At 41.5% G+C, this 13,820-nt stretch overlaps 1 protein-coding gene across 1 annotated transcript in view; it reads left to right on the forward strand.

The window, feature by feature from the left end:
- Positions 1-7,698, forward strand: part of MN1 (MN1 proto-oncogene, transcriptional regulator) — a 49,239-nt gene extending 41,541 nt beyond the window's left edge. Inside the window, exon 4 of the mRNA XM_075060086.1 lies at positions 1,751-7,698. Within this exon, the coding sequence (XP_074916187.1) occupies positions 1,751-1,935 (185 nt within the window). The 3' untranslated portion in view covers positions 1,936-7,698. The remainder of the gene's footprint in view (positions 1-1,750) is intronic.
- The last annotated feature ends 6,122 nt before the right edge of the window (positions 7,699-13,820 follow it).

Consider the following 13,820-nt stretch of genomic DNA (forward strand, 5'->3'; position numbering starts at 1 on the left):
ATGCCATCACTTGAAATGTGTGTTCATTTTTGGTCATCCTATCTTAAAAGAAAGCAGTAACAGGAGAAGAAGGGACCCACAGACAGGTGGTAAACAAGTTTCAAGGATTATGGTATAATGAAATATATTGAAAAGACTGTTTTTAGGTCTTTATCATTATTTTAAATACCTTTACTGAGATAGCGGTATTTAAAATAATGTATGGTGCAGAGGAGAGACATCGGGCATTCCTGATCACCAGTTCTTGTACAAGAGCAAAACGTTATTCAATCAAATTGAAAATCAACACATTTAAAACCAACAAGAGGAAATACTTTCTTTGCACAATGTACAATTAACTTGTGGAACTCACTGCCACAAGATATTAAATCCTGTGATTTGTTTGGACTTGATAAAGTCATTTAATACATAAATAACAAAAACCTTTACAATCATAGAAATAGAGATCTGGGGACACCTCAAGAGGTCATCTAGTCCATTTCCCCCACACTGAGGCAAGACCAAGTATACTTAGCCAATCTCTGAAGGTGTCTGTCTAGCCTGTTCTTAAATATCTCCACTGTTGGAGATCGCACAACCTCCCTTGGTAGCCTGTTCCAGTGCTTAACTGTACTTACAATTTTGAAAGTTTTTACTGATATCTAACCAAAATCTCCATTGCTGCAAACTGAGATGATTACTTCTTGCCCTACCTTGTGTTCATATAGAGGACAGCTGATCAACATCCTCATTATAACAGTCGTTAAGGACTTTGAAGACTGTTATGTCCGCCTTCATTTCTTTTCTCTAGTCTAAACATGCCTGTTCTTTCAACCATTCCTCAAAGGTCAGGTTTTCTAAATCTTTGTTCATTTTTGTAGCTCTCCTTGGGACTCTTCCCAGTTTCTTGACTGCTTTCTTAAAATATGGTGCCTAAAACTGGACAGAGTACTCCAGGTGAGGCCTCACTAGTGTTATGCAGAACAGAACAGTTACCTCCTGTGCCTTGCATAGGATGCTCCTACTAATACATTACATTACATACAGTTATGTCAGAGAGGAAAAAAATACGAGAGTGGAAACTCTCATGACTGAAGGATATAAGTCTAATGAAGAAGGTTAGGAAGAAACTTCCTGTAAGGGCAGCTTATTACATCAGTATCCGTGATGGGGTTTCTAGCTCCTTCCTAACTGACCACAGTTGCTGATAGTATACGGGACTAGCAGTGTGTCCCTTCATATATGTAGAGTCCTACTGTAAGTCAGGAGTGGCAGAAGGTCCCTAAAAATGGGGGGCACTAGCACCTAAGCCACGGCCTTGCCCCCATGCTGCCCCTTCCCCCGCGGCTTCCCCCGCAACGTCACTTCTTCACCCCCAAGACAGCTCCACCCACTTGCTCCTCTCTGTCCCTCACCCTGTTGCTCGCCTTTACGACTGTTAAGAAGTAGGAGGGCATAGCCCCCTGGTCCCCTCTATTCTGGCACCTCTGCTGTAAACCCCTAGAAACAGAGCACTACTGAGTAATAAAACTTGTGTTGAGTTACTGAGAGAAGCAAGAGTTTCATCTTCTATAGGCCAGGCATGTCCCCTCCCTTCATGGTCAGTGCTGCAGCTGGTTTGTTTTGATTCCAGTTCTCTCTGTCTCCTGTACTTTGATTGATCACTGAAGTATTCAGTGAACTGTGTTCCTTTTTCTTTGCTGCTGTTTTAAATTTGTAAGTGGTTATGTTGCACAGACCTTATAATAATCTCTCTATTAACCCTTTCCAGCCCACGATCTTCCCCAGAACAAGACCTCAGCTGCGGCGCAGACTGGCAGCCATTTGCAATGCCTCTCAGTCCACTGCACGGATGACATGGGCGAGTCGAAGGGCCGGACTGCGGTGCCGACATGGAGATCCCTGCACTCAGACATCTCCAACAGATTTGGGACTTTTGTGGCTGCCCTGACTTGAACAAAAGGAAATTATTTTTTTCTCTTAATTTTAAAGGGCCGATACTTCTACGTGGACTATTTTTCTAGGTTGGTACCTGCTTAGTGGCATATGGACTGGAAAGGGTTAATTTAAAGTAAACCTCAATTTTTTTAATCTTCTGCCACAGTATGTTACCAGTGTTAACCCTTCTGCAGTTAGCACACTTTTGTTTAAGATTTTCCTGTTAGATCATTTCCCCTATTATTCTGTGATCTTGGCATACGTTTATAGATGAGGCCTTTTCCTTTCATCTCAACGTATGTCCAAGTAGTGTGTCATAATAAGACAGATACTTCTCCTTCTTTTTTTTTTCTTCTTCTTTTTTTTTGCCTCACCCCCTCCTCAGCTTTGTTCAGTGCTTATTAAAATGGAAATCCTGAAGAACAGCAGTTCAGGAATAAATGCCGGTTGAAGTGAAATTGTCATCATATTATATATTGACACCAAGCTTTCGTCAGTCACAACCAAACCAAACAATTAATGCTCTATTAAGTATTCAGTCTGTGATTTTTGTCTCTCCTGAGATAATTTATTTTTTGTTATCAAGAATACATTCAGCCTTCATCTCTTGCTGTTAAGTGGAGACAACTATTCAGTTTATTTGCTGACTTGAAGCCCAGATATAGAGTGTTATTCTGAACAATAGGGCCTGGAGCAGTGAAGCCTGATTGACCAAACATGTTTTAAAAAAAAATTGAAACTGCCAGTTAAAGCATTTTAATCCCTTTTCCACCAAGGACCAAGGTTTGAGTGGGATTCCTTGCACCCTTCTCTCTCTCACTGGGGAGACATGGGGAGTGCAGATCACCTCCAGGACACAGTATGTATCTAAAGTCCCCACATCTTTAATTTTGCTCCCAGAAGAAGGGAAGTTTAAATACCACATTATCTCTGTAATGGTTGAAGCAGGGGCTCCTTTTAAGGAAAATCACACATACCAAACCCCGTTTGTACTGTGCTCTTCCTGTGAAACAACTTCCTGATACATGAATGTAAAAAAGCTCTAATTCCTTGACATGAGGAACTCCCCTGTGCTAGGCTAAATTTAAATCGGCCATCCAGCCGTTACTTAGGCCTTGTCAACACTACCACTTATGTTAGCAAAACTTATGTCACTCAGAGGTGTGAAAAAAACACCCCGTGGACGACATAAGTTTCGCCAGCATAAGTGACAGTGTACACAGTGCAGTGTCAGTGGGAGAGCTTCCCCTGTGGACACAGTTACCGCTGCTCGTTGGGGTGGTTTAGTTATGTTGATGGGAGAGCTCTTTACCATCAGCATGGAGTAGCTATGTGGGAGATCTTACAGTGGCACAGATAAGGGTTGCCACATTTCTTATTTCCCTTGAGGCCCAGCCCCCTTCTTTGCCTCTTCTCCCCCCCTCACCTCCAAGATACCTCCCACCGATGCTCACTGGATCATCTCCACCTCCCACCCCACCCCACCCACCAGCTAGGCTCCCTCTGCTCCGGGGCTGGGACAAGAGCTGCTGCAGCCTGACAAGGAGCCTGTCTGCAGGTAGGAGCGGCCCCAACTGAGGAGGGGCTGACAGGGGTTAATGACTCAGCACCTCCCCTTGCCCTGCGGTAACCGGATTGTTGGTGTCTGGTCAGTACATCTGACCAGACGCTGCCAGGTCCCTTTTTCAACCATACTTTCCGGTTGAAAACCAGGCGCCTAGCAACCGGACACAGAAGCCAAAAACCGGACTGCTTGGGTAAAACCTGGGTGGGTGGCAACCCTAGTGCAGTTGCATCGATACAGCTGTGCCACTGTAAGCTCTCTAGTGTAGATGTAGCCTTAAATTACCAAAGTAGTCACAAGTCAGCAATGAAGCAAAGGCGTCATTTTTTGGCTAAAGAAGAAGGTGCCTCAGATTGCTGGTAAAGTTTTTAGTATAGCTGCTTGTCCCCTTTTTCCACAGCAGGGCTTTGGTGCCATTACTCAAAGTGCTACCCTTTAATGTATGTGACTGAGAATATTGAATATGTGAGATAAGGCATTTTCAGGAGTGGAACCAAGCATGAAGCTAGGAAATTTGGTACATATCAGTGTGTACTGGTGGGGATCCTTTTCATTCTAGCCAGTCCTCACATTTGTGCACCTGTATGTCAGAGATTAGCATTCTCTAAACTGCCTAGGGTGCTGGTGGAGCCTAAAGTAGATCCCATAATTCCTGCTGGTAAAGACAGTTTCTGTTTGACATTTGTCGTGTTTTAAGGACAGTATTATTAGATACATACAATAAAAGGAAACCATTCTTTCCTGCCCTTCATAGATAATACTCATCAGGACAGAAAGCTGGAAACAAATGAGCTAAAAACAAAAATTAAAAGATGATCAGACACTGGTGTGGTTTTACATAACGCTATCTATAATTTGCGTAGCCTCTGCTTACAGTAAGACTAAACGCTCCCACCGTTGTTCAGACGTGTTCAGTCCAGTGATGTTGTAACAGTTTTTATAGTGGGGATGCTGAAGGTGAAAACCATGTATTTGGGTGTTTGTTACTATTTCAAGCCAGGGGGTGTGGCAGCACCCCTACTTCCAGCACTCAGTCTCCTCCACTCCTTTGTGGTTACTAAGACCATTGGAGGATTAGATCATAGCTGTGAAATAAAGGACTGAAACACCATGGTTATTTGTCACTTGCTTCATGGATTCACAGTGTGCCCCGTTTTGAGGGTTGGGTGTTCAGAGGTCTGTCTTGAATTTATCTTGGATGGTCGCAGTGGGCCATTGGTTTTTAAGCAGAGTTCTGTATTGATACCACTGGGGAGGGAATTGTGCTTAAAAACTCATGGTATATTGTGGTACTGAAATCTTTCAATCATGCTGTTTCAAAACTCTCAACATTTTAAATGATGTTACAGATGGTATTTAACTTGTCACGTTCTCCTACCTCTCTTATTTGGAACAAGCTCTCATTGGCCTTATGTGGATTTATTTTCCAGTTGTGTAACTGCTTACTGAGTTGACTTGGGTAATTTTTTTTTTAAACTAGGAAATTATAATAAGGGTCCTTGAGTTTTAGTTGTTGTTTGTTTCAGAATTTAAAAAACATCCCTGATTTTGAGAAACTTTTAATCTTTTTTTAAAAAGATTTTATTGACGCTGGAACGGTTACTGGAAATACGGAGTTTGCCCCGGCTATAATTTGGTGAATATGGAGTTAGCTTGTATTCATGACGCTTGGCTGGATCCAGATGAAAGGCTCAAATCTTCTACCCTTCACCTACTCTAAATAACATTGTATGAGGTAATATATATCCCGATGTAACAGTTGTTACCCAGCCTTACTTTGGAGAACGTGACCCAACCCAAGAAAGCACAGTTTAAGTCCCAGTTCCACAGAGTACTTAAGTATATGCTTAATTTTAAATATAAGTAATTCCATCTCTAGTCATCAAAGCACTTATGCATGTGCTTTCCTTGAGGCACGTGTTTCTCTCGTTAGCTTTAATGGAATTTAAACCAAGTTTTAAAAAAAAATAGGAGGGGGAGGAAATTTGGTTCAGTCTCTGGAACTGCCTGTTTGTTTATCAGAACTGTTTGGACAATACTGCAGATCTGCTTAACCTTTTTGGTAGCTTTGTTCCATCCACCATGTCTCCCTGACTTGTAAATGGCTTATTCTCACCTTAACTGAGGGACAGAATGCCAGCTGCCTAATAGTAATTATTGAGGTGATACCAGCACATTGCAGTGGGATTTCAGGGTGCCTATTTGCAAAATTCTGGTGGAATAAGGTATATGCATTTATTGACCAGGTCAGTGTTTGTTACTAAGTTTTTGTTACCTGTGATAAGTTTCCTGTCCAGCTTCTCCATTGATTTGATGATAAGTGCGCTGATTTTTTTAAACATATACAAAATATCAGCAAAGCAGTAGATTATTATAAAAAAAAAATTAGTTTCTGGAATAATGATACTTGTCTTCATTTTTAAAATGCTTTGAGAGCTAAAGATGAAAAATGCTGTGTGAGAGCTATATATCACTATATCTTTATTTTATAGGGCAGGAAAGCTACAGGTGGGGAGTGACTTGAGATGAGTCCCAGAGCTGGGACTGTAACACTGTTCTCCTAACTCCTAGTCCAGTATCATACCCGTTGGCCTATCTGCTTCTTCAGTATAATTTTAAAACTCCTGCCTTTGAGGACAATCTAATCCAATAAGTAATGAAATTCAGTGAATTGCAAATGCTGCAAAAGTGGCTGCATAAAGCCAAAAAAAACGTTTAAAGTGCATCTGCATATTTTGAAAGACTTCATGGAGGTGAAAACAGTAGTTTTATGTTAAATATGCATTTATCATGTGTACAAGTTTCATTTCGTGCTGCAAACAGCTGCCTGAAATAATATGGCTTCATACTGCAGTGTCCACTTTGATCTGCCTGGCATTTTCAGTTGCTGTTCACAGGCACGTAGTATAGGCAGCAGTCTAAGCAGCATTTTAGAAATTAAATCTTTTAGTTCCGACCCCTTGAGGGTAAATTTCTCCCTGCACAGTGTTTGCTGACTTTTTTGATATATGTTAAAAGAAATTTCATACTTACACTTTGAGTTTAAGTATAGTAGCATATTGAGCAAAATATCTTTTTTTTTTTTTTTTCTTTTTTTGTTATGGGGAGTGATGAGTCATCCTTGTCAAAAAAGAATGAATAGGCCTTATTTATTAAATGCTCTTTGGGGGTTTTCCCCAGGTCATGTTCTCATGGGGTTAATATTTCTCCGTTACTATAGTTAAGTTGTTCGCTCTCCAGTAACATGAGTTTAGATTCATTTTCATTTAATTAAGGTGAATTTCAGCATTAATATGGTATGGTGGGTGGAAGGGAAATAAAAATAAAAATTTTGTCATCTACTTCATTTAGCGAACTACTCTGAAACATGTATTTAGAGGTGGTTGTTCTAAGGCTAGTTAACTTTTCCAACCAGGAAATCAGTTTGAAGGCTTTCTGGCACAACACTAAGGCTAAATGTTCATTAATTCCTTAATAAAGAGTTGTGTAATATGACCACAAGTCTATCTGTTGTAGAGCAAGTCATGTTTGCTCTAATACTAAGACGAAATAGATTTAGTAAATTTGATTTTTTTTTTAAAGCTGCAGTGTACCCTTTTTTTCAATTCTAGACTCACAGCTGTTCAGTGGATGGGATATAAGAGCTTAATCCATTCTTATAGAATTGTTTCTCCTTTATTGCTTAAGGCTAATGGACGAAATAGTCTAATTTTGTCTTAGAATTTCTCTATTAAAATTGTTGGTTTGAGTCCATCTGTTCATAGATTTTGACTGATGAAACTGCAGGCTGTGAATTCCGGCAGTTATAAGTTTATCACTATTCACTACCCAAGAATATTACAGCTTTAAAACAGCCTTAAGCAAAAGGATGTTATTTCTTTGTACTAAATTTGGTTCATGGATAAGAAAAAAGAATCATAACACTGGTAATCCGTACTGCATAGCAAACTCTTCTAAAAAATGTTATTGCACATGTAAAATATGAAAACTTGACTCTGCTGTGTGTTAGGCAATCCTGTAATCTTTTTTCTCTCTTGTTAAATTCATTTCTTAAATGCTTGGTTGGAAGACTGTGACAATAGCTCATGAAATTGAGTGTTATTTTTCTTTCTTTTTTTAAATATGTAAAGTGCAGTCTTCTGTATTCATGCATATTGTATATATCTGTATATGTTTTACTGAGCAACTAAATAACAATAAATATGATGTTAATGGTGGCTATTGTATATTTCATGCAGTGTTTTAAAATTATTTGAATAGAGTCTTTCCTGAGATTCTTGGGAATTGTGAAATGACGCAGTTCTGACATTGTGAGAGTGAAATCTTTGCTCTGTTGAAGTCAGTAGTAGTTTTGCCATTGATTCATTAGAGCTAGCATTTCCCTCTGCCTGCCCAATACCTGTTTGTTTTTTTTAGGGTGAAACTTGCTTCCATGTGGAGGCAGGACTAGATGGTGCTGAGGCCATGTGCTGCTCTCTGGACAGGGGTGAATTTCATCCTTGGTGAGTCTTGCTACACTGGACAAAATACACATCAAGGTTCCTTCTGTTCACGTTGTTTTATTATTCAGCAAGATGTCAGTGCATATAAATCCTTGTTAGAGTTCCTTAGCCAAATCTTGTGCTTCTATTGCAATTCTAAGGATCTTTGATTCTTTTATATCTGACCTGTGTCATATTGGACATACAATTTAGCACAGGTTAGGAGTAAATTGGATGATTATCTCTTAGAAAAGTGTTGTTTTTAACCTTTTTATAATATCTTTCCTGATGTTCCCTGGAGTAGTAGTTCTTTGGCTGGAGCACATTGACAAGCATGGCATAGACTACTAAATCCACAATAAAGGTGGCTTGTACAGGAAAAAAAATATAAATGTAAGTAATATCAAGTCTTATCTTCCCTGTTTTCCAAGGGCTTCCTTGGAGGACCAGAGAACTGAAGTGTTCTTAGTCAGAGGAGCAGGCGTATTGGATTTTTCACAAACCTAGCTTTTTCTCCAAGTGTTTCTCAGGATTTTGAGTGAAACTGGTGGAAGCAAAAAGCAAGACAGACCAGAATTCTATATGTATGATCAAAATCTCTTCTCCTCTCAGTTGTTCAGGTTTAAACACTTTTATGCTACTGCATTCCTATTAGTCTTCCAAAGAGTTCTCCAGCAGAAAGGAGAGTGAATACCTGATATTTTCTAATGTCGAAAACAAACACAAACCCACGCAACCCCCATGAATATATAATTGGGGTGGGGAACAACTTTTTACATCTTCATACTTATAGCAAAGCAACAACAACACAAAAGTGCAACCAATTGTTTTTCCGTTTGGGAGAAACTTTAAGAGTGATTTTGGATAATGCTGGAGACAACTCCACAATTTTCTCCAATTAGCAGCTTAAAAACTCAGAATTTCACTTTTTGGTGAGCAAGTGTGACAGGAGGAACCAGCTACTAGGATCTCTTTATGCTTCATTAGATAATTAGTAACTCACATAATGTATCTGAGTATCCGTATAACTAATCTACCAATATAATATGTCCCATAGAAGGCCCTCTAGATTTTTCATAATCACCTCTGTTTTCTTTAAACCAAAGCCCAATCAAAAATGCAAGACCCTCAGCTCAAGTAGAATAGAAAAATCAAAAATTGTACTGAGACCCTCTTCAAGTCATTGTAGTGAGAATGTTTTACTTCTTTTAAAATCTTGCTTGAGTCACTTGGTAAAGAACAGTGTATCATTATATACATGTAATTTACTGCAAAGATATATGATCATCTCTCACTGAATTGGTTAGATCCAGGGATCAACAGGGAGAGGGATTTTTTAATCTTACCTGTGAAGACCTCACTATCTTTACAATACTGCGTTATGTTAAATCTGGTAATTATGCTTTAAATAGTTTGTAATGCTGATCTCTTAAAAATCTTGTTCATTTTTATTTTTTGAAACCCTTTTGAGGGTATGAATTTTAATATTCTTCATGACTCTCTGGACTCCTACTTCTTGTCATGAAAAGTACAGTCTTGTACTCGCAGAAGGTCCAGGGAAAACATGCAAAGTGGTGAGACAAAAACACACCTTTCACTTCCCTGGTTTTATTAAGATTTTAGTTAATGTGGTTTTAATTTTCTGGTTCATTTGCAGTCTTGAGAGAGAACTCTAGGCAAAGTTTCTGGAGTTATTTCCTTAAAGGTGAAATGAACATAGGATGAAATACATCTTATACTACCTACATTTTCTCCACAGAACCAGATTAAAAAGGTGGATTTGCTGAGCTGCTCCTACATGCTGTCTGTTCCTTTTTTCTCAAGTCCTTGCTCTATAGGGTCTAAGATTAAATGGGCTTGTCTGTATGTAGGGTTTAATCTGCAGATTTTCAAATTAATCTGCTTTGAAAACATTTGTGTGTGCATGAGGCCATTCCGTGTAGTTCTGACTCTGTGTCTGTTGTGAATTCAGGAGTCCTCTTTCAAGGTGAGTTAACTTTGCTGTGAAATGAGTTAGTTTGGTCTGTTGTTCAGACGTGTGCATTCCGTGTCTGCCATGCTGAAGGTGCTGAACACTAGGAAGATCTCCTACTGATCTCCTAGAACCTTTCTGAGTAAGGTCATTCTCAGCCTCCTAGTCGCCTGCCTTGCTGTAATGGCACCTAGAGCCAGGCGAGTCTAAAGGAGATGCAGAGAGGATTACATCCAGCTCACTCCAGATTTACTCAGCTAGCCCCTCAGACACCATATAGGCACCTCCAAGCAAATGCCAGACTAGGAACTTAATTCCCAACCCTTTTCCCCTCAGCCTCCAACACACAACAGCAGTGTCACCCAGCTGTACCACATGGTCAGAAATCCCAGCACACGCATCACTGATCATCTCCAAGGTTCTCCCTGTTGTTAGTTGCTACTGGTGTGTAGCTCTGCTCTTGTTCGATGATGATAAGTCGGCTGCGTGCGTGTTACCTTTGTGTGCTGTCCCGGCTTTGCACAAATAGCTGACACAGCAAACCCCGAGAGAATCCCCAATGACCACAGACTCTAGTAAGGTACAAAGGCACCCAGCCAGGTTTATTGTCAAACGAAGCACAGTAATAGATTCCTATAGACTCTACAGGACATACTGTGAATATGTGCCCCCTGGCAATGGACACAGCTCAGTCAGTGGTGGAACACTCCATTGCCCCCTAGACTGGACAAAGATGCACTCTCTGGACCTACTTTTATACCCTTACAGGACAGATTACTCATCCCTCCTGATCTATTGAGGTACAGCCCCTTGGCTCATTAGGTTGCTGTCTCTCCTTTGATCATGTTGTTTCAGACATACAGATCTATCCATCATGCTGTCCTGTCTTTAAGATACACCTGCCTGTTCCTTGTTATGTCTATGGAGTGTCCTTGTGTCAGGCTGTCCAGGTGCCATGTTGGCACAAGTTCCTCTTATTAGCTCTTATGTGTGAACGCACCTGCTTCTAACAACCTCTTCTCGCTGATTTCTGTGAGTGAGGCCTGCCTCTGGCTCACACCCCAGCTTTTGCTTAGCAGTGCCTGGAAGTACCTTGGTTCAGGCTTTAGGCCTCAGACTAGGCCTCTGAAACAAGAGTTTGTTTCAGGTCCTCATCTTACTACACCCCCAAAACTGGGAAGATTCTCAGGGAGATAAAGCCAGAAATGTACGTTTAAAAATGCTATCGAAGCCTCGCTGCAATATGAACAATAACCACTTGTCATTTTTCAAAATACCCTGCCAGTTATGGCACTTGCAGTAGTCAGTCCCTTAGGGAGATGGCCATTCTCCACAGCCATGCACCTGGGACACCTGAACAAGAGAAAATGGAAAACAGGATGAAATGTTCATAGCCATTGTTACAGAGTGCCAACTCCCCCACCCCTCAAAAAAAAAAATACGGAGGGGTGGAGGGAGTATCTGAGGGGAAATCTGAGAAGGAGCTTTCTAGGGTGATTGTTGCGGGGGCTGAGGACAGCATGGCAGTTGCTAGGGCCTCAGTGTTGCCATGGCCAAAGACAATATGGAAAAGACTGGGCGATGCAGAGACAACTCCTGGAGGCAATATAAAGTCAAAATGCCCTGCTGCAGTGCAGTACTGCAAACCAGCACCCAGCCTTGTTCTACAGCCTCTGGACAATTCAGGCTACTGGGAACAACTCCTCCTCGCAGTACCCCTGCAGTGGTGCACTCAGAGACCACTCTCCCCTTCCAGACCCTGTCTTCATTAATTTAAATACAGTTGAGTGCCCAAAGATCCTAGCATCAGCTGCTGTTCCAGACCACACAGCATGTATGTCTGTAATCCTGCCCCAGTGGTCAACCAGTCCTTGGAGCACCATGGAGAAATACCTCACTCTGAGCCCTGATGAAAGGAGGGAGGCAAATAATAGGCACATGGGTCCCATCAATTGCCCCAGCACTGTTTGTGAATCCTATGGGTGCAGTATCATCAATAACTTGAACATTACCAGGTTTTATAGCACAGTGCATCGGTACCTTTTCCCATGGCATCACACCTCTGCATGCCAATGGCCCTTGTAGTCAGTCTCCCCACACTTGCTTAGTTCGTTATGGACCAGTAGTGTTTGAGGGTGGCAATTGCAACCCGTTTGTCCATAGGTTTAGATCACCACATGCTGGTATGCAGCACCTCATGGGGATAGGGCACTGCATGCCTCTGTAGTTCCAGGGTTCAGCACATATTTCTGAAAAGTTTGCTTTCTGTATGCTGAAATTGTTTCGCCACTGCTGGTCATCCCAGTGTGCAGAACAATCAATTCCCATGAATCTGTGCTGGTTTCCCGGGCCCAGAAACAAGTTCTTCTGCATGCTGTGAAGCTGCTCCAGGAACTGGTCCTCTACTTTAACTTGTTCAGGGTCTTCTGCTTCTGGTTCTGCTGCTGCTGAAGACCTTGCTGCTGCTGGAGGAGCTGCTTCTGCCACCACATCATCTGCTTAGTGGGGAGCAGGTGAAGTCCCAAGCTGAATTCATTCAGCTTTGAGTGCTGAAATACAGTCCAAGCAGCCGTTGTGCATTTGAGGCTGCCAGCAGAGTGGCACGGAGTCCATGCTGGATCCATGCTGCTGACAGCAACTGGAAAATGGTGCTAGCTTGCCCAGAAAGGAAGTCTGAGGTGGAGACAGATAACTCTTGAGATTTTGAACTAGCTTTGCTTCAGCATCTGCAAAGCACAGTAAGAAAAATGGCAGCAGCAAAGCAAAGGAGCATGGGGTATCCTCAGAGAATGCCATGGCCTCAGTTGGCAGCAAACTACTGCTGTGTATACATCATGGTACACGTGAGCAGAGGTCATGTTGTCCGGTATACGCTATTACTACAACTTGTCATTCACGTTACCTGATGTGCAGCAAAAAGCTGCAGATTAACCCCCTCCCACTATGTAGACAAGCCTCAAGGATTTTATACTCTCCATCGCCATAGTATCTGAGTGCCTGCCACACACAATCAATAGCGATAGTAAAAACGCTGGTGGGTTTCAGGGAGTCTGGTGCTTCTGCTTTAGATTGGGCAGATCAGAACTGTTAGTGTGGCAGCATTTCTGCATCTGAGAGATCCTAGTTTTGCAACTGCATCTGAAAATCCATAACTCCAGGCAATGGTCGCTGATTTCTTAAAGGTTCCTGAGTTAGTGCTTTTAAGGCCATTTGCTCAAGTTCTGCATGGAGGGAGAGAAGACCCAGTTAAACACTAGCCTAGGTCCTTGCTGTGTGTTTCTGTCAGGTCAGCTGAGGAAAAGCAGAATCTCACTAAAATCAGATGCTGTAGCTTACACGTAGTTATTCTGAGTGAATACATTACTGCAAAATTGTAGCCCACGGTGCCCTCCAGAACAATTAAAGATGGATACCCCATAGCAGAGCTCTGTAAGCTTTAGTATTTTCTTTTTTAGTCGCTGAATTAGGTTTAATGTGGGCTAATTTAACTCGTCTCTATGTAATAGTTTAACTTTTGATTTGTACCTGTATTGGAATCACTTTTTCTCTTGTCGCTATTTTCTAGGTTGCTACAGCTGTTTGTGGCTGGCAGTGATTCTGTGGCAATGACCTATTGAAAATAAACAGTTTGTTTTGTACCTGGAAGATTCCAGCTTTCCTCATTTCATATTGGTAGCTTCCAGCTCCTTTCCAGCCCTCTGTTTCCGGGAAGGATATCTGCATGATGGCACTTTATTGCCATCTGGCTCGTTCCTACTTTGCCAGTCATGGGGCTATTTGAGAGAGATTGGTCTGGCTTTTAACATGGGCTACATCAGGCTGCGACCTACCATCTCTGTCTTTGGGATTTGCAATGGCTGTCATCCCAAAATGGGCATCTTTGATT

The sequence above is a fragment of the Chelonoidis abingdonii genome, chromosome 22 (assembly GCF_003597395.2).
Source record: "Chelonoidis abingdonii isolate Lonesome George chromosome 22, CheloAbing_2.0, whole genome shotgun sequence".
Lineage (NCBI taxonomy): Eukaryota > Metazoa > Chordata > Testudines > Testudinidae > Chelonoidis > Chelonoidis abingdonii.